At 33.6% G+C, this 20820-nt stretch overlaps 1 protein-coding gene across 6 annotated transcripts in view; it reads left to right on the top strand.

Moving 5' to 3' along the window:
- Window positions 1–6983: 6983 nt before the first annotated feature.
- LOC126975707 (scaffold attachment factor B2) overlaps window positions 6984–20820 on the top strand; it is a 30078-nt gene continuing 16241 nt past the window's right edge. The window contains exons 1-9 of one of the 6 annotated variants that reach the window (XM_050823715.1): window positions 6990–7265; window positions 7344–7754; window positions 8039–8066; window positions 8685–8811; window positions 9298–9335; window positions 9437–9582; window positions 12677–12794; window positions 14564–14697; window positions 18373–18492. In XM_050823715.1, the coding sequence (XP_050679672.1) occupies window positions 7146–7265; window positions 7344–7754; window positions 8039–8066; window positions 8685–8811; window positions 9298–9335; window positions 9437–9582; window positions 12677–12794; window positions 14564–14697; window positions 18373–18492 (1242 nt within the window). In that variant the 5' untranslated portion in view covers window positions 6990–7145. Of the gene's footprint in view, window positions 7266–7343; window positions 7755–8038; window positions 8067–8684; window positions 8812–9297; window positions 9358–9436; window positions 9583–12676; window positions 12795–14563; window positions 14698–18372; window positions 18493–20820 lie in introns of those variants that run through there. The other 5 variants (XM_050823722.1, XM_050823711.1, XM_050823730.1 and 2 more) reach the window with 5 other exon arrangements.

Raw genomic sequence — 20820 nt, 5'->3', positions numbered from 1 at the left:
CGCATATTAAATTATCGTAAAAGGATACCGAGTCTTTTTCAGTTCATTCCATTCTTCAGATATGCCAGCGGCGCACTATAAGAGACTGTGTAACGTTAAAGAAGATTATGTACCTACTGGTTAGCTGACTTCTTCTGAGCTCCTCGGTCTCGAAGGCTTTCCAGCCGTGTCTCTCCGCTCATGCATTACTTATTTGAACTATCGTCCCCAAGAACAAACATTGGGTTGCACGCGCCATTACACAGGATGTGTAAGTATTGTTTCTTAGTATTTTCTTGACATCGAGATAATATTTTCGTGCTCCCCTGCTGCGTTCAGACACGACATAGAGTTAAAATTAGAATCGTTGTTGTCATTGCCCCTCATTTAATTATACTTGTTTAATATTTTAAATCAATAATTAAATAAGTTATTTCTGTGAATGTTTGCGTGTGTGACTGTGTGCCACATTGATTTCTTTTTGTTATTATTGTATATGTGAAACATATGTTATAGGGTGCATATGTATTTATGTCTTGTATCTCTTCCTATATTGTTCAGTTCGTGTTATGTGTTTGGTATGTTTCCTTATAATAAATAAATTCAATTACATAATTAAAAACAATTATTGTCTAGAGTTATTTAGAAAACCAGTATTACTTAGGTTGCATTTAGTGCTCAACTCACCATCAGCGCTGACGTCGATCGAGCGTAGCTATAACTATGAAAACGTAATAATAATGAGAGCGTTCAGCCCAGCGCTGATGAATTGCTACGTGCGTAGAGCTACGTCGCGCTGACGAGAATCGTCGGTCGAACTCAGGACCAGCCATGGTTCCCTTCGCACATATTTTAACGACCCCGCACACGACGCCACCACAATGATATTCATTTTATGATTTTAGTGACTATGACTACAGTAGGCAGTCTAGTTCGGGATACGAGACGCACCATTCATTTCTAATTCTAGTTTTATTCTTCCATTACTACTATATTCTACTTCAATGTAGTTATTAAACTGTGTTTGTAAAAAAAAACGATTTCTTGAAACCTAGTGACTATACTACGATATCTAAGTAGAGCCTTCTACAACGTTAAACGTTTGAATCGAATAGAATATTTTAAAATGCTAAAATTTGGAATTTTATTTTAATAGATTTGTTAGATTATGACAGCCGTGAAAACGTCGAAAAAAAATTGAGTTAAAAGAGTTTACCTCCATTTTGAGCAAGGCACGCACACTAATCAAAGTGTCATACAAATCGCGAGTGTAACACGTAGCTTGTCACGCACACTAGACTCATATTCCTGGCCTGTTTCTATCGCTTGTCTAATAGCAAGAGATTCCATCAAGACGTATAAATTATAAAGACGTAAACAATAATAATATGTGCGTACCATTTACGCAAACGATTACGGAATTAAAGTTGGAGAAGATTTCATGTTCACCCAATTATTATAGACCGCCTAATTGAAGGAGAAAATTGTACAATAAATTCGAAACTGCTAGAAAATTCTTTTTCTTTACGATTTCTGATGACGATGTACACACGCGCCTACGATCGGTCGCTCGGTCAGCTTTATCTCTCTCACATCGCCATAGCGCGCAAGCGGACCGAGCTCTACCGACGATTCTCGTCAACGCAGCGTAGCTCTACGCACGTAGCAGTTCTTCAGCGCTCGCAGCCTAATACTGGTGATTTCTATTTTTTGTTCTATATGAAATGAATTGAGGCCAAAAACTTGCCCAATCCCATGACATCCCAGCTCAAAGCTTCATGCAGTTCCTCCAACTTCTCGTTGGTCTGCAGTGTCTTGACATTGTATGTTGCCCCGGCCAAATGTTTACGGTAAGTACTTATTTAGGAATAGACATGTAGTTACTATGTTTGGCAGCAAAAGATAGGTGAGGAGATTTGCTAAAGGTCTCACAGTGGATGTCTGAAATACCACAACCACATGATTCAAATGAAGGTTTTTGCTTTGCATTGCAACCACTTAGTGGAATAATCTGACATGTGATTTCCATGGAGGTAGAGGGTTAGCACTTCCTATCACTTAAGCAACATACTGGTTTGCCTCCTTTAATAAAAAAACATCAAATATTACATTATAGGAAAGTAGCCCTGACAAGTATGTATTGAGAATCTGCATATTTTTTTTATGGAAGAGGAGGAACAGATTGTGCTAAGTGATCACCTTCACCCACATTCTCTTGCAACACCATAGGAGTCACAGGAGCGTTGACGGCCTCTTAGAAAAGTGTATGTGCTTTTTTTAAGTTACCCATGTCATATCATCCCGGAAACTGCACAGTCCTTACATTTCTACAGATTGGTTGTATATAGAAGAAAATTTCTTGAAAACCGCACCATGGAGGAATGTAACCAACACATATGCTTTTTTTTATGGAATAGGAAGACAAATGCTTATACAAAGCTATTGAATGAGGAAAACAAAAGATTTTTTTTTTAAATAAATTAGATAAATCTCAACTGTGTTTGATCCATCTTATCTTGGAGATGTTTAACTGGAGTTTTCATGTGCATAGTGCATTAACCAACATCCAGTATTAAAATTAAGGATATTTATTGTGCACATGCATACAAAAAAGGATTTTAATTTTATCACTTTCAGACTAATATATTATTATTTACGTCACTAAACTGAACTTCGATAAAAAAAAACAACATGGCATGTAACAGAAAATTTTAATGACATTGATATACAATTCCTCTAATATATTGATAAAGAAGTTTCACTTCAAAGATCACAATCATAAAGTTCCTAGTCATAGTCATATTTAACAGACAGAATAGAGTATCATTTTAAAATGCTCAATTGTAAAGCACAATTTCAGCTGGTTTTTCTTACATAATTCCATGACCAGAGGCTTAAAACCATATTGGTTTTAGGTGAAATTAAGATATTCAATTACTTGATATTGCATTTATAAATTTTCCTAATGAATTGATTCCATGTATATTTTTAAACATTCAATATTTTTCCTATTCTCATTTAATTGCATTTGTATGTTTGCACACTCTACAACATAGTTAAGAGCATTTTTGAATAAGTCTTTGGCCTTGTGTAGGTTTTGTGGTACCAAGACACCAAACCAATGCATCGGATTAATTGTGTTAACATCATTATCAATTAACTGGAATTGCTTCACATTATCTTGGTCTGTTTCTTCACACAAGGTAGAAGCAGAAAATTCAGTACTTGCTTCTAATGGAAGGCGTTCTTTGCTTACCGATGTTTGACCCATAATGTAACGGGATTTTGCTAGATTGTAGCAACCATTATTAATGCACTTTTCTATATTCACTTCACTCTGTAATTTTTCCTCTATAAGATACAGTTGCTTTAAGAGTGTCTTATCTAATAAATCATTTATATCACTCATTGTTATATCTGAAAAGTTAAAAATCAATCATTATTTATACTTAACATGCATCAATGACAAGAGAAACATAGACTTTGTTTCTATGTTGTTTGCAAACTTTTCTCTACAAATACAAAACCTTTATTTGCAAAAATAAGAAACTGCACATGCATAACTTCATATTTTGTTACCTAACAGAAGTGTATTTAAATTATAACAAGTCTTTGATACAAACTAATTATTGTAAGTTATTATAGATAACATAATTAGGGGCTGGTTGAGGTCATCCACTGCAAAAAATGTTCTCTGGGTGATGTGAAAAATAAAAATTTTAGCAGCTGATCTAAAAAATTTGGCGAAATTAAAGAAGTATGTAGGTAATGTCCATGAGACATGTTACTTTTTTATGATATCTATTGTGTCAAGGATAAGGTGTACCATAATAACCAGTTGTAAATAATGAAAATTAAAAATGTGTCAACAAGTAAGATTAAAAAATGTACTCACCATCCATTTTACATAAAAGAAGTTATATAATATAATTACAAATGTAGGAACTACTCGGTAGTTATACTTCAGTACTCAAAAAAATATGCTTCGTTGCAATATTATTAAACAGATATTTTTATTAATAATTACCAATTACAATTGTGACTTGTTTACGTTTTTGCACTATTTAACTATTTACCAATCAAACAATATAAATATATTAGTTTTACTCTATCAAGTTCAATCAAAGAAATCAATGTTTAATCGAATTATTTATTATTTTCATTTATTAGCAGCGACAAAGTATTCCAAACTGACAGTGGCAATTGACACACTTCTAAAAACACGTGACTCACGTGACCATTTATTCAATAGTGCATGCCACTTACCCCTCGTTTAAAATTTAAATATTTAGTATAATATACTTGCGTACCTAGACGACCAGGCAGCCTATTTTCATAACAAAATGTGAATACGATCGAAGCGACCTTAAGTTATAAAGTGGAATTTCGTATTCTCGTTACACAGATTTACGGTTCAGTTCCGATTGTTATGAAGTTACGTTCCGATGCAGTAGAGAATAAATCTATATGATGCGAATTCTCGTAACAAGATCGAGCGTTAATTGTTGGGAGATGGTGCAAATTTTGAGTTTTGGTTGAGTTGTCAATTTAAAATATCATTTAGCAGAGCATAGATAACCCTTTTAATAATAATAGAAATATTTTCGATTTGGTAGAACAATATGAATAACTTCGAGCGAGCCTGTTGTTCAAACGTTGTTGACGCGCGGCCCCGATATAAATAACTTTCTAGGGAAATTATAAGTGAATGCGAATTTAGAGCAAAACGTGCATAGAATCAGAACTTAACGTCAATAATTTTGAAATTACGAGAATTGCACCGCTGGAAAGTGCAATAGTTCGTGACCTGTTTTGATCTGTCAATGTGTGCGTTAGATGCCAACTGCATCTAATAATAAATCTGCATTAATATTTAAAATCACAAATACTAAGGACTTGTCAATTAAAAATGTCTTACAGTTATTTCATAAGCTTATGTATCAACATTCAAACAATGAAACATCAGTTTATATGAGTTATTTTCTTTTGTTTTAGTAGATAACCAGTTTTGCTCAGCAATAGGCGATCTCTCCGTTTTGTTTTCTAATTACGAGCACCAAGTCAATTAAATTTTGGAGCGGTTATTACAACCCGATCTGCTGAAGAATATTGCGATTGACGTCGCGCAATTTGGTTTCCGTCCTAGTCTCTTGACGGATTCAGCTATTTTTAGCTCAAAGTATGCCGTAGACTAGTATACAAGTCGAGAAACATCAGTATATCTCATCTCATATTTTTGACATTCAATAATTGACATCATTGCGATTTAATCAGTTGATTTGACGTCAACCTAAATTAGATAGCTCAAGTGACAATGTGGTACGAAATTGCAAAGCAGTTCATTTTAGGTTGTCCATTGTATCGCAATAAGAGTTCATGGTAGGGCCTACCTGGCTGGACAGCCTAAGTAAAAATTGAAATTTAGTTAAGTATGAAACGCGCAGTTATATTTGATATAAGTATGAAATAGTAATAACAATATAGGCGACGAAGTATAATCCATCTAAGTTTGAAAGCTAACAGTTGCCTAAAACGTAAATTTGGATTTAGGCTATCACAAATTTTTATAAGATTATAGCCGTCATCTTTTAATCTATCAATGACTGCACGTTTCATACAATCGCTTTTTTCTTAGAGAGTTTAGCTAGGCTTAGCGACTACGATCTACTCAGGTTTTTTTGCGTGATAATGGATGGATTTCTGTGAGGTGAGATCTTTAGCCAACTCTGAACCTACGTACAGATTAGGCTACAACTTGTTGAATTCTATATTATCGTATATTATACGTGTAAATTATGTGTACGACTGCGTGCGTTTTTTCAGGCGCTCTAGTATGAAGTTAAAGTAGTGTTTAATTACTGCACTGTGTCTAGTGTCACACTTATACAGATCACACTTAAAATTATAATTCCTTTAAAGCATTAAATATTAACATGATTAATGTTTTTTCTGGGTAACAAATTATGTTAACTGTTATAACTTTGAACACACTAAGGCTTAGTGACTAAGCGATAGCATCACAGTTATCGTTGCACGTATCTTTGCGCTCTAAAATATTCGAGTTATTCTCTTGCTTGTTGCATATTAGATATTTGAAAAGTTTTCGTTTAAATAAAATACTTTTAAGGGATCTGTATTTTTTAAAATTTTTGATATTATTGTTACGTTTGGTCTTTGTTTTGAAATGGCTATTTTTAAATGATAACGATATAGTGTCTGGAAAAGTAGAAATTGATGAAAGTAACGATTCAGCGTGATAGTAAAATTATATAATTATATATATAATAAATATTATATAAGTTATAGCATAATTATATAACCTAATCAAAAATGAAAATACAAATAACTATTTATTTTTTTAGCTCCCTGGATAGTACCAACTGGAGTAAGTTCTGATGTAACCTACACTATTTGATAAGGGTCGTGCCCTTAACAAATAGTATTTCCCTACCAAATTTATGATTGTAGATAAATATTTGCTAATTTTATTGCTTATGTTTTTTTTTTAATTTGAAAAAATATCAACCGTTAGGTATCGCAGCTACTACCTAAAACCCATACATCTATGTATTTTAATGTAAGATGTAATATATGATGTTTTAAAAATAAAAATATTAATCGTTACGGGAAATTGAAATGGAAACAAAAACTTTTTTGCACACTGTAGATTTTTGAAAACGAGATTTAGAGAGTTTAGCGTATTGGACTCGGAACACAAGCCACCTTATTATAGAGAATGAACTTAATTTATTCTGTTTATTTGTGTGTGATTATTTGTTAAGGACAAACATTTATTACAATCTAACAGCATAGTATTATATACTTTTTCAGATTTTTAAGAATGGTTCCTATCTCTATGGTTATGAGCTAAAATAAATATAGGTAGTCTACGTCGGGCCTCAACCTTGCCTAAGCCCTTTGCCTGTCATTGACAAAGAAACGGAAGAAACTCAAAAAAAATAATGATCTATGGATGCCTTATTGCGGGCGCTGCTTGCTCTATGTTAGAAATATGAATTTTATAATTTCATTTCATCAAATCCGCCATTTTGTTTGCTAAGTGAGGTATCTGGATTCTGAAATCACTCATTAAGTATCTGTTTAGTGCTCTACCTTGTATTCTAAATAGTTTCGTGCCTAAAATAGATATTTAAAAATAGCTTGAAATGTCTGATCGAAAGAAACTACTGGAAGAACTTCGTGTTATAGATTTGCGCGCCGAGTTAGAAAAACGTAACCTAGACAAAAGTGGGATTCGAAGCGTGCTTATTCAACGCTTATCGAAGGTAATAAATTTCAAAACAAATTCAGTTTTAGATTTGTTGTTGTAGATGAAAAATATAACTATATATTATCTTTATTAGCAATTGGAAGAAGAAGGCAACGATCCAGCAACTTACAAATTTGATTTGGGGGCTACTGAAAATAAAACTCCAACCAAACGAACACGGCGAGCTGAAAGTTTATTAGAGCCTGACGTAGAGGATTCTCCTGCAATGGAGGATATGATTGTTCGGGATGCGGAGGTTGGAGATGAAGACCAATCTGAATCAAATGGAGAACAAACTAAAAAGGATGATAGTATGGAAGTGGATGAAACCGAAAAAGCATCTCGTAAACGAGATATAAAAGACGCAGCGGACTCTACGGAAGCGAAGAAGCCATGCTTCGATAAAGACATAAGGCTTGAAGAAGATCCCAAAGCTGAAAATAATACAGATGGTGAAGATAGTATCAATTTGGACATAGGAGATGATGAGTTACTCAATGAAGAGGTATGTTGCTATATCTTCAAGATAAATTTTATGTTACCACCTATAAAACCAAAGATGTCCAATGGTTACATGATGGATGTAGATCGTGTTTAAGTTAAATAGATTGTGAGGAAATATAATGTGATGCACAGCTAATGTATCCAAACAGAATAAATTATTTATCTGAATTTTATTTTTATTTTCTAAAGTTGCAACAGCTAACAATATGTTATGTATAATTTTTATGATGACATCATTGTAAGTAATTTAACATCTATTAAACAATAGTCTTCATTTCATTTCAGACTGATAGCACTGATAAAATCAATAAAGGTAAGGAATCACCCTCAAGAGGTAAAATTTGGTAACTTATTTATTATATATCTCATAATATTAACTATAATTGTTTGTTGTCAATTAAAGATCTGTCATTATAATAATTTTATTCAAAATAATTTAAAAATGTGAATTGAAATAATCATTGTGAAGTGTTTAGAGTGGTATAAACAAAATGGAAGCAAAAATTAAACAACCAATGGTGCTTTGAACCTATTAACATTGGATGTGAAAAAGCATAATTAATTCACCTACAAGAGGAAGATTTCTTATGTTACATTGAGCTTGGAGAGCATACAACATTTAAATAATTGCAAACCAAGCTGAATTCACAAGTAAAGGCTGTGCTGTGTAAACCTATGAAAAAAAAGGTGATCTGGTATATATACTCTATGTATGGGATATTTGGCTCACTTACTTCTCCATATGTCAATAAGGCAATGGTGTTAATGTCAACTCAAGTTTTCAGGTGAATATTTAGCTTGAAGCTCAAATCTAGGATACAAGAAATGTAATCCTTCTTCTCTCCGAGAAAGACATCGAGAAGAAACAGGATAGATTGCTACTTGAAGCAATCTGTGCTGTACCTGTACCTCATTGTTATCACTGACGTAGATGATGCTGATCACGAGGAGGCTGCTGAGATGGCTGACAACACTTCAACTCTTAATGATGAAGCGGCAGAGGACAGCATACCAAGTAATGAAAGTCAAGACGAAATCACCGTAGCTGCTACCACTAGGTTGGTGAACGCCGACTGGCTGAACGAGACGCCGTCAATGCGCATCTTTATACTACGATAAATATAAATAATTAAAAAAAAAATTATATTCACTACAAAGTTTTGCACCTCCAAGAAGATTCACCTCTATCCTGAGGCTGCGCTTCGTGCTACGTGCTCCTTTCTATACAGGATCGAACAACTATTGAAGATATTCTGAAGAATATTGGTGACTCCGAGGGATACAGCTTCTGTTGACATCGAGAAAGATTGCAAGCAATTCAACATGGCCGCAGTGTAGCAGTGAAAATTAAGAATTGCAGAGTTCCTGTTGGCAGCAATGGTGGAGTACAACTGGTGCAAAACTTTGTAGATGATTGTGTTACATGTCAAACAAAAGATAAAATTTAAATGATTAATGAGAATGCTGTCTGTCTGAAAACTAAAAAGTCACATAGGAATAATTATTGTTTCCCTTTAATCGTAATAAGTATTTCTTTATTGCAGCATTAATGAGGATGAAAAGAAAGGGAAAACTGAAAAAGGTTTGTAACATTAGTCAAAAAGGTTTGTAACATTAGTCATTAATGACATACTGTAATTTATATTCAGTGTGACTGAGATTAGAATATTTGCATTCTTTTAGATGTCAAACACAAACAGGAAGAGGGGGATAAAAAGGACAAAAAAGAGGAGAATAAAGAGAGTGGGGCCCGTAATCTTTGGGTCAGTGGATTGTCTGGTGATACCCGTGCAAAGGATCTAAAGCAACTTTGTAGCAAACATGGAAAGGTATATATTTTCTGTTCTACAATGATATTACAGTTTCTGCAATATACACATGCAAAATTAGTTTAAGTGGGCTCTTTGCAAACTTGATTGGCCCATTCTGCTTGTCCATTTGTCCTACTCCAATTAGCCCAGACTATCCTAGAAGTCTAATAGCCTTTTCATATTACTACAGTCATCAAGAAGCAGTGCTCAAGATTGGAGGATTTGTGCAGGGACATTACTGACCTGTGTAAATACCACTCGACAGGCTGTTCCATATGTTTGACAATAAATTTTTTGTGCTTATTAGAAGCGCCACTCGCGAGCGTCCAGAGAACTAATTTTGATGTATAATGGCTGCGAAGGAACATACAATACTCTGAAGCATTTTTGCATTTTGAATTAATTTCGTTCGTTTTCTGTGTTATTTATACTTCAAGAATAAACGTAATAAAGTACACTTTTTTTTTGTAAATAGTTTTGCACCATCTATTGATGTTTGCTGAGGTTGTCATCACTAGTTTAGTACCGCAGACTCTCGCTAGATGGCCAACAGCGCCAAAATGGCGAATATCAAACAGAAACAAAGCACTTTGACATCCACCAGTCCAGTGGTTTAAAGTAGAGGTCAGTGAGGGGTGTGCAATCAATATAGCCAAAGAAGCATAGCATAGCCTACCTAAACAAAAACCCAAACTAAAATTATATAACACTATTGTTATAGTTAATTTAGTTTAATTTTCTGTTATTCTATAACCAAAATATACGGTATAAACAATACGGTTTACCAAGGTTTTACCTTACACTAAAACTTTGGTAGGCAGTTTTACAAACGCATATTAGGAGCGGCTCCGCTACATAGAAATTATTTAGAAAGAATGTTTGTTGAAAGTTATATGACCACAGAAGAAGGTGCGTGTGAGAAAATATATCTTCGCAATTTAACAGCAGCATAAGGTTAGCCAGCCTACTGTCCCACTGCCTAAATTTTAACGAATTTCGCGAATAGCGAGGTAAACATTTAAACCAACGATCCCATATCATGTGTAATGTAGATAAACAGGTTATAATACCTGTTTCGCTCTGCTGCGAATGCATTTTGTTTTTTACTTTATTTGCTCAATGTTTTAATTTTGTGTTTGCTGTTTGTACAATGAAATAACAAGTTACTGTGTGTTAAAAATAGGTATTAGGTTATTTAAATATAATAGAGAAATTAGAGTGTGCTAGTTGCGGTACACAGTTTTCATTCAAACAAAAATAAAAATTGTTAAAAGGATTATACTTAATTAATAATACTTGAGATATCTGTGATGGTGAAAATTTTGTTCACAGAAATGACACTTATGAATGTCAAAAAAAAAGATAAAAATATTGTTTCTTATTGAATTTACCGCTACTTGGGTTACTACTAAGGGTTGAGCTAATGAGAAGAAGAAGCAAGAAACTCATTCCCACTCTTTTAAGTCAAGATTTACATTTTAGTTGTTTTACACATCATTTCAATTACAATATATGCAAAGTGACGCAACAAAAATACTCAAATGTCAAAAACTGAAAGGCTTACATGAGTAAGTCAAAAAAAGAAAATTAATACTTATAAACACAAGAGTTATTGAGCATCGTAGATGCATCAATCCACACATACCGTAAATAAATAGAGGCATTATGTGAGCAATTTCATAAAATAATATATATAATAACTTTAACTTTAAAGGAAATAATAATAATAAAAAAACACATCAAGAAGACCTCCCGGTAATAAAATATCTATATCCTAGGTAATTGTAATAACAAAATCATTTTAAAAAAAACTACGCGTACCTAGGTTATGGAGCTTCTATAGGAAAACTAATTAACGTATTCTGGAGCTAATAAAAAAGCGGACCATATATGTCATTTTTCAAGAGTTTAATTTAAACCATATCATTATAAAATTATTTTGTTGAAAATATAAGATGAATTAATTAAAATTGTGTTGTACCTACCTAGAGTGTTACAAACTAAAATATTAGGTTGACCAAATGGTCCCGAAACTATACGTGAAACACATTTTTTTCGGCCGTTTTAGTAAATTTTTTAACCATGCACCCTGAATTGGGAGGCGCGAGAGGGTTTGGGGAAGAGTATTCAGGTATCCCCTGACCCCTTACCATACTTGTTTTTACCTAGAAAACTATAGTTATTCATAAAAAAAAAATAGTTTGGTAAAATTTGAGCTAATGTTAACATTTATATCAAATAATGGACGCTAAATTGATCTTATAAGCATTTATTTATTATAATTTATATACATATTTTACTTCTATGTATTTTCTTTTATCTTAAAGAACCTACATTAATATTTGTGTTCTAACCTAACCTAGACTCTTTTGCCAAGATGGCGTCGTAAAGTAATATCGATTTATTTCAACAAAAAAAAACATTTCACCTAATTATATTTTAAAAATAATGATTATTTTTTTCATTTAATACTCGATCTTTACAAAACCTTCATAGTTTCGCCGAGTTTTCACTAAATTATTAAATTAATTAACTAGGTACTAAATTATTGGGTTTTATTCACAAACAATTGCAACATCTTCGATTTTTACAAAAACTACATATTTGCTCAGAAAAATGGAAAATAGTTTGTTTAATGCACACCTCGTTTTATTTCAATTCCTGTCAAACGATTTAAGAAACTGACCCGGTGTTTCTTCTTTCATTTCATTCTCTGCATATGAAGCTGTATGGTACCTATAAGTAAATAGATGCTTGTAAAGTAAATAGATGCTTGTAAAGAACAATAGCTGGCGATAACAACTATCATTTTTGAATTCTGTTTCTGTGTTATCTGGTCAGGTTGCAGGCAAACCACTATGATAGTGCCCTAACTGCATTTTTTTTGCTTACATCCTTCACTATTACCTCATCCTGTTTGGTGGGCTTCTACCTTTTTATTTGTGTAGCATTGAGCATAGCATATACATGCATAATTGACTCCCTAAAGTCTAAATCTAAAAGGTAATTTATGAAAATATCAAAAGTGATTCTGTTATTACATAAACTTCCTATAGTAGCATTATCAGATTGAGTGTGAACACACACATTTGAAACATGAATATAATTGCAGGTTATTGGAGCCAAAGTTGTAACAAATGCTCGGACACCGGGATCACGGTGCTATGGTTACGTGACGATGGTTAGTCCTCAAGATGCTGAGAGCTGTATTAAAAATTTACACAGGACAGGTATGATGACTTTGGTATCACATTTATCATATCTTATATATAAAATTCTCGTGTCATAATGTTCCTTCCCGTACTCCTCCGAAACGGCTTGACCGATTCTCATGAAAATTTTGTGAGCATATTGAGTAGGGCTGAGAATCAGCCAACATCTATTTTTCATCCCCGTAAATGTTAAGGGTAGTCCACACGAATTTTTATTTTTTTGATTTTTTTTTAATTTGTTTGATTATGAGTCAGCATTAAAAAATACATACAACTTCAAATTTTCACCTATCTACGATCAACAGTTACTTTTGTATCGCGATATTAATATCGGCAATACAACGTTTGCTGGGTCAGCTAGTAATTTTATAAAATCTTCTGTTGAATATATTCAATGTATACAGGAAGGCCCAAAATTCAACATCTTCAAGTGGTCTGGTTTGACTATTGGCTGTATATTTCTAAGAAAATTTGGGGCAATTGTATTATTATTTTTAATGGTGATTAAAGACATGTTATTTAAGGTTATGGTGACAAGTTTGAAATTGGCAAAACAAAATTAACCACAATAACCAAAAAATTGTTAAAATATGGAGGAAATCTGCTTTTTTTGTTTAGTGTCCATAATTTCTAAGTAACATGTGATAGATTTTTTTTCTGATGATGTTTCGGCTTGACGGTTTGAATTTGACAACCTGTTATATGGCAAAACCAATTGTGCAATAGCACCTCAATACATCTCTCTCTCTTACCATTACGGAACACATTTTACTTCTAAAACTCGAAATTATAAGGACAGCTGTAGTAAACATAGCAATGTTTGATTTTATAGCTCGAAGAAATATACTTATTTATATAGCGACATTGAAAAATAGTGGGAGGCTCCTATTATTATGGGTACCACAACGGCGCCTATTTCTGCCGGGAAGCAGTGATGTGTAAGAATTATTGTGTTTCAGTCTGAAGGGCGCCGTAGCTAGTGAAATTACTGGGCAAATGAGACATCTTATTTCTCAAGGTGACGAGCGCAATTATAGCTAATTATGCTACTAAAAATTTTTGGGTTTTTTCAAGAATCCTGAGCAGCACTGCATTGTAATGGGCAGGGCGTATCAATTACCATCAGCCAATCGTCCTGCTTATCTCGTCCCTTACTGTTATAAAAAAAAGTTCAAACTAAGTGCTGACAGTATAAGAGTGAATTCTATGTAATGATAAATTAATTTATGGCTTACTTTGAAAAGATAATGTTTTTATTTTCGGTACTTGTTATTCATATTGATTTTATTTATGCAGTTTGTTTATATGTCGAATGTAAATGAGAAAAAGTAAAAATGTCAATTTGACAACTATACAGGATAGTTATAATATTTAAAATTAAGTTAGTCTTCTTCTAACCAACTAAGAATGTATAGTTAAAATAAACTGTTTAAGCTGTTTTAAATTAACATCAACATCTTTAAAAAAAAATAAAAGGTGAAAGAAAATTGATTAGAAACGTCAAGGTAGTTACGCAATATCTGTATATAAAGGTGCACTTACCTGAAATATGACATTTCTTCCTTTTAATTTTGGATATCCTGTAATTTTTTCACTGACCACTTTGTCGTTAAGTGGCGTTGTATTTAAAGCGCGGTCGAAACACAACTGAACGGAAACTCTGCCTAATAGACGCGTAGACAGAGTTTTGCTTCAGACAATTTTTGAGCGTGATTTTGAATCACGTCAATATATTGTGTCTTTGTAGGTAATTATATATAAAAATTAATATAAGATTAATGTTTTAGAACTGCACGGTCGCATGATATCAGTAGAAAAAGCAAAATCAGAATCTGAGTCATCATCTCGGCGACAAACGTCGGCGAATCGAGCTGATAGACGACCGAGTAAAGAGCAGAAGGAAGAAACTAAGGAAAATGAGGTATCTATTGTTTATACTTAGTCTGGCCATAATAGTTATTTATTCTAATGTTGTGTAATAAGGGTTATTAAAACACGAATATGGGTTATTGTGTTTTAATATATAATTATCAACAGTTGCATACAAAACTTTATCTTCACCCATAATATGAATCCTCTATAAAAGATTCTGCAACAGTTAGCTTATTGCTTACATTAAAAAGCCAGTCCTAGTAACCATAATATCATCCAAATGAGTGTAATTATGTACTGAATTTCATTACAACACTCATTTGGATGATGTAATGGTTATTAGGACATCGGGTGTTTTAATGTTGGCAGTAAGCTTACTGTTTTAGAGCATGGGCGTAGATAAAAATAATTATCAGATTGTAGATTATTATTATTAATATGTAGAGAGGAAATCTACCTCGAGGACAATTTCAAAAGCGACTTGCGAAGAGCGCAAAAACAGGACGTTTCGTCATGGTGCAATGCAGCAACGAACGTAAGCTAATTTCAATATGATGACAGACAGAATACTATGACAGAACTAAGTGTTCTGCTCAGTAAGCAAAACTATTGCTATTTAATGGGGCACGCGGCGACTACTTCTATATTGTCTTTATTCTAAGGTTACAATTAAAAATAAACAAAATATTACATTTGAATTTGGAATCAGTCATTTATATTATATGATTCTTAATTGAGTTTTCCCATTTTGGCGCCAATACATTGTACAATATTTTGCGATATTAAAATGAAGCGGCGTGGTAAATAGAACCGAATCGCTGTGATTGCATTACACAAAGTAGGAGCCAAATGCAATTTTTAAAGCACTATAGGCTTGGTATTAGTAAAATGTTAAAAGTAAAATGTACCGGACTATTATTTGGTACAATGAAACCATCTCTGTGATAGAAAAAGATCTGGTCGTCCACGTAGTGTTCGTACGAAAAAGGTGGTCAAAGCAGTAAGGGAAAGAGTTCGAAGAAATCCTGTCTGAAAGCAAAAGATTTTATCTCGGGAGATAGACATACGAGGGCTGCACTAAAAGTATCGGGAATGGAATATTACCACTGTTCCTCTCACATTAAAATCTTTTTAATTCAAAACTCCTTGGTTTTAAAATATGAATACCATTTATTTATTCAAAAAAAGATTCTTGGTCTCGTCACAAGGTCTTGTCAAACTTGCTTAGTCGTTGAGAAAATGGAAATGACTCGAGAAAATTCTAGAGCGATGATTTATTCTTTCGAAGTGTTTTAACACAAAAACCGTGTGTTGACCGGATGATTTCTAAATTTGGTGATGAAGCCCCATCCAAAACGACAATTTATCGCTGGTTTGCTGAATTTCGTGGACGTGTCAAGCTCAGTCACGATCCCCGTCAAGGTCGTCCAAAAACTGCAGTCCCCAAAGAAAACGTTGGTGCTGTGCGTAAGCTGATTGAGGAAGATCAACATGTGACATACCGCGAAATTCAGGCAACTTTAGACATTGGCATGAGTCAAATACAATTAATCTTGCATGAACAATTAGGTGTAAAAAAGTTGTTTTCCCGATGGATACCGCATTTGCTCTGTGAAGAGCAAAAAGCGGCTCGCGTTACTTAGTGCGTCAGAACACTCGAAATATTCCACGCAGGATCCTCAAATGCTGTATACAACATCGTATCAGGTGACGAATTCTAGAAATACGCGTACGAACCCGAAACAAAAAACCAGTCACGAGTTTGGGTGTTCGAAAATGTGTTAAAGCCAACAAAAATTGTTCGTTCACGGAGTGTTGCAAAAAAACTGGTGGCCACGTTTGTCTCCAAAACCGGCCATGTTGCGACTATTCCTCTTGAGGGACAAAGAACGGTTAATGCAGAATGGTATTCTAGCATTTGTTTGCCACAGGTCGTTTCTGAACTCGGTAAAGAGAACTGCAACCGCCGCATCATCCTCCATCACGACAATGCGAGTTCTCACACCGCGCACAAAACAAAAGAGTTTCTAGAGCAAGTAAACATAGAATTATTAGACCATCCGCCGTACAGCCCCGTCCTAAGCCCTAATGATTTCTATACTTTCCCTAAAATAAAGAATAAATTGCGTGGTAAGAGATTTTCATCACCTGAAGATGCTGTGGACGCCTACAAAACGGCCATTTTTGAGACCCCAACTTCCGAATGGAATGGTTGCTTCAATGATTAGTACCATCGTATGGAAAACACGATGGGACAGTGTATATATGTAGACAAGATACCACTGTTGAGAAGGTAGTGAAGCCCCTTAACAACATATATATTCAATAACCAAGAATGGTCCTTCCAGCAAAACTCGGCGCCGGGTCATAAATCTCAGTCTACACAGTCTGGGTTGGAAACGAACGTTTCGGACTTCATTAGAGCTGAAGACTGGCCGTCGTCTTTACGGCTTGCTCTCAACGCCATGATAATTTGGTTATTACATTAAATATATAAGACAATATTAAATATTTTTCGGCAGATTGTTGCTGTACCCACTTGCTGTGGAATGAGTGGCTCCTTGTGTGGTGTTTCCGGGACAATACAAAATGGGTACCTTCTGAAAATAGCGCTTACACCTTCCTTAAGGGCCATCAACACTCCTGTGATTCCTCCAATGTGGGTACCGCTGATAACTAAGCATCAAATGAACCGTACACTCGTTTGTTCGCTTGTTCTCTTCTATAAAAGGCATTTATTTTTCTCAAAATTGATTCCTTTAGAATTTTTTTTTGATGTCACTTCTAACCCTACCACCGCTTCAGAAACAAATGGCGCTCTGTGAGAGAAGAAACTCTGCTTCCTCCGCATTTTTTTTTCGCTTTTTTTTAAATATAATATACATAAAAAAACAGTATTGTAACTATATTTTCACTATATTATCAAAGATGTTAACAGCACATAAACTCCACCAAATACATACATTCACAGATGTATAAATCCATGCTTCATCTGAAAGGTATGCAAGGTCAAATTTGCGTACTGATTTATGAATAAAGTTGTGAATACCTTATTCATTTTGTATAGGGATCCTAACACATAATTGGTAGTTATTAAAATTTGCCTAAATTTGGGTAATTTAAGTTAAATAAGAATCTGTCAGTCTGTATCAGAAGCTTAAGTTAAACCAAAAAAATTAAGTTATATTTACCAATTAACATGTTACGTAAAATATCACCTGAAAATAATGTATTTTTTGGCTAAGAACGGCTATCTAAAAGTGGGAGTCGGGACAAGAAGTCTAGTGTCCCTTATAACCTCAATGATGGAGTGAGTAGGGATCGCGCACATTTTTGTGTTTATTGCGATTATTATAAAACAAATGACCTATGAAGTTCAAAAATATTACTTTTTACAATGAAAATTTGTTATAAGGTGGAAAAGTTTCTATTTCCCCTTCCTCACCCCATTTTACTAGGTATATTTTTGTGTGATAATTTATGTGACGTCGTTTTTGTCACAAATTGCTGCAATCTTGATTATAGTTGGGAACATATTGTTGAATATAATTTGTAAATCTCTCCGACATCGAGACTCACTTGATATTAGTATTTAAAAGATAAGATATTAGATAAATAAAAGTTAGTCCTTGCAACTTAAAAAAAATGATGTGAAAACACAGCTAAATTCACCTGTTGCCAAATATTGTATATTTAACATTAAATGTGTATTTGAAATATTTAGGAGAACAAAGAAACTGCTGAAGCAGAAGAGGGCAAAGAAAAGAAAGACGGTGATGTGTCTGGTGCTGAAAGTCAACGGTCTGCATCTAGGACTAGAGAGAAGTCACTTCGTTCAGAAAAAGTAAGAAATATTTCTATATAAAATATACAGTATCTGTCTTATAAGCACAGTGTAAAGTGCCTCCGAGTTTAAAATTAACTTCTCCCTGTCATAGACCAGTACATTTACTGATTACATGTTAAAAGGATAATGATTCAGCGTTATATTATATTTTTTTTTAATTTTTTAATTGATTTGATTAATTGTAATCCATATATTTGCTGCTACGAAATAACAGGTATGAATTCTCTATGAAATTCTTTTTGTTGGGGTTAAACTATTTCTTGGGCTTAAAGTATTTGTTATTTTCACACAATCAAAAAGTAGAGACTTCAACAACCGAAAAGCCCATCGACTTTTTTGAAAAAGGTAATAAATATATGTACGGGAGAAATTTTGATTTAAAATAAGGGTTATTTTTGTTCGTTGTTCGATCGTTAAAAAATACAGTGTATTTGGGATATTAAAATGTAATTTTTCCACCAAATTGCATGGAAACAAAATTATTGTGTAAAGGATAAAAACAAAAAACTTGGTTATTTGAATTATTCAGATAAATTTTGAGGTTATGGCGTGAAAAAGTGTGAAAACAAAAGTTGTAGATCTTTTTACTTCCTATAGTATCCTTTCTGCTATTTAACTCTTTTACATAGAACTTGTAGTTTCGCCGGAAACCGAGATAAACCGTTTTTTACCCATAAATACCTTATTTTTCCTTTCATTTTTGTTATTTCTCTTCCTTTTCCAATGGGTTTCATCCTACTATTAATTATTGTTTCTAGACCCTGGTCTATCATGTAACTATAATGACACAGCATGAGTTTAATATAACCCAATAATAGTCTCAAAATTATGACTATACCTATATTGAGAAACTCACAATTAAATAGTTTTATCTAAAGAAATACGGGTAAGAGCGCTTTCCCACTACGTCCGATCAGAGTCCGATTCGTACTCGTATAATTACGTTTCGGAGTAGCCTATTTCTATGGTAGTTTATGCACTAGATCCGGCTTGCGTCATCCGATTTCTTTCCGTTGATCTCCATTCCGGAGAAGATTAAGTACCGAAGTAGCCATAGAATTATTTTTTATATTTATTATTATTGAATGGCAGAAATTAGCGGCAAAGCTTAACGTTACCTGACACCAACAATATTGACTTATTTGCGTCAAACTAATAAAATAAAAAATATGAAAGATGGGTTAATTGACTGATCTGCAGAAATAAATGCGTGTTGAAACTTATGTTGCCTAGTTGTGTCGATACAGAAATGAAGGAATATAGGATCGAATTGTGACATGCGATGTAAAGTGGATTTTTAACGATAACCGTAAGCGAAAAATGCAATGGCCGACCCCAGGTCAAACGCCGCAACACTGTCCTCAAGCAAAGCTTACCAATAATAAGTTAATAGGTAGTAACTGTTTGGTGGTCTCAGCATGGTGTTATTCACAATATCTTTCTCCTATCTGGTCAAGCAATAACGGCAGACGTCTACTGTGCCAAACTCCGAACATTGATATCAAAACTAGCAGTGAAACAGCCCCGACTCATGAATCGATCTTCACCATTATTGCTCCATGATAAAGCGAGACCTCATACAGCATGAGAAACCGTTTTAAAAGGAACTGCAATTAGAAACCATTCTTCTCCCTCCGTATTTGCCAGACCTTGCTCCAATGGACTTGCCACTTTTTTCGTAATTTGAACAATTTTCTAAGTGATAAAAAGTTTTCTTCTCAGAATAGTATCAAAATTCTTTCACATAGTTTGTCGAATCTAGCCACATAGTTCTATCGCAAAGCTATAATTGACCTTTCTGTTAGATATAGTGGTAATTATTTTGAATTAATATGTTAAATTATAAAAAACGAACTTAAATTTTTCAGTACAAATCGCCAATTTGAAACTTTGACCCCTAATATAATTACGATATTTACCACTACCAAATAATTTGTCATATAGATTAATAGTATTTTCCTATGCAGTGGTATTTGCAATCGCAATTAGTCAATAGCTCTTAACTTAAGGCAGTTTTTTAACAGAAAAATAATACATTATGTAGGGAAGATTGTATTTTTTTTATTAACTTATTGTGCAAATTCTATTGACTTTGAAATTTTACAATTTGTAATTTGCCTTATTTTATACACTTATAATGAAAAAACTTAATACGTGTTAAATAAAATTAAAACAATAATTGAAGGTGCTAAAAAAAAATTAAGAACCGTGGTAACACTTATTGGTACATTAATTTGTCGGTAAATCATTTACTACGTACTATAAATAACTAGACTCCTAATCGCCTATTAAAAGGTCGTCAAAAATGTCCGAGCGGCGTTGTAT

The sequence above is a fragment of the Leptidea sinapis genome, chromosome 2, assembly GCF_905404315.1.
Source record: "Leptidea sinapis chromosome 2, ilLepSina1.1, whole genome shotgun sequence".
NCBI lineage: Eukaryota > Metazoa > Arthropoda > Insecta > Lepidoptera > Pieridae > Leptidea > Leptidea sinapis.
The sequence above is the reverse complement of the archived record's forward strand: the minus strand, read 5'-3'. Positions and strand labels throughout refer to the sequence as shown.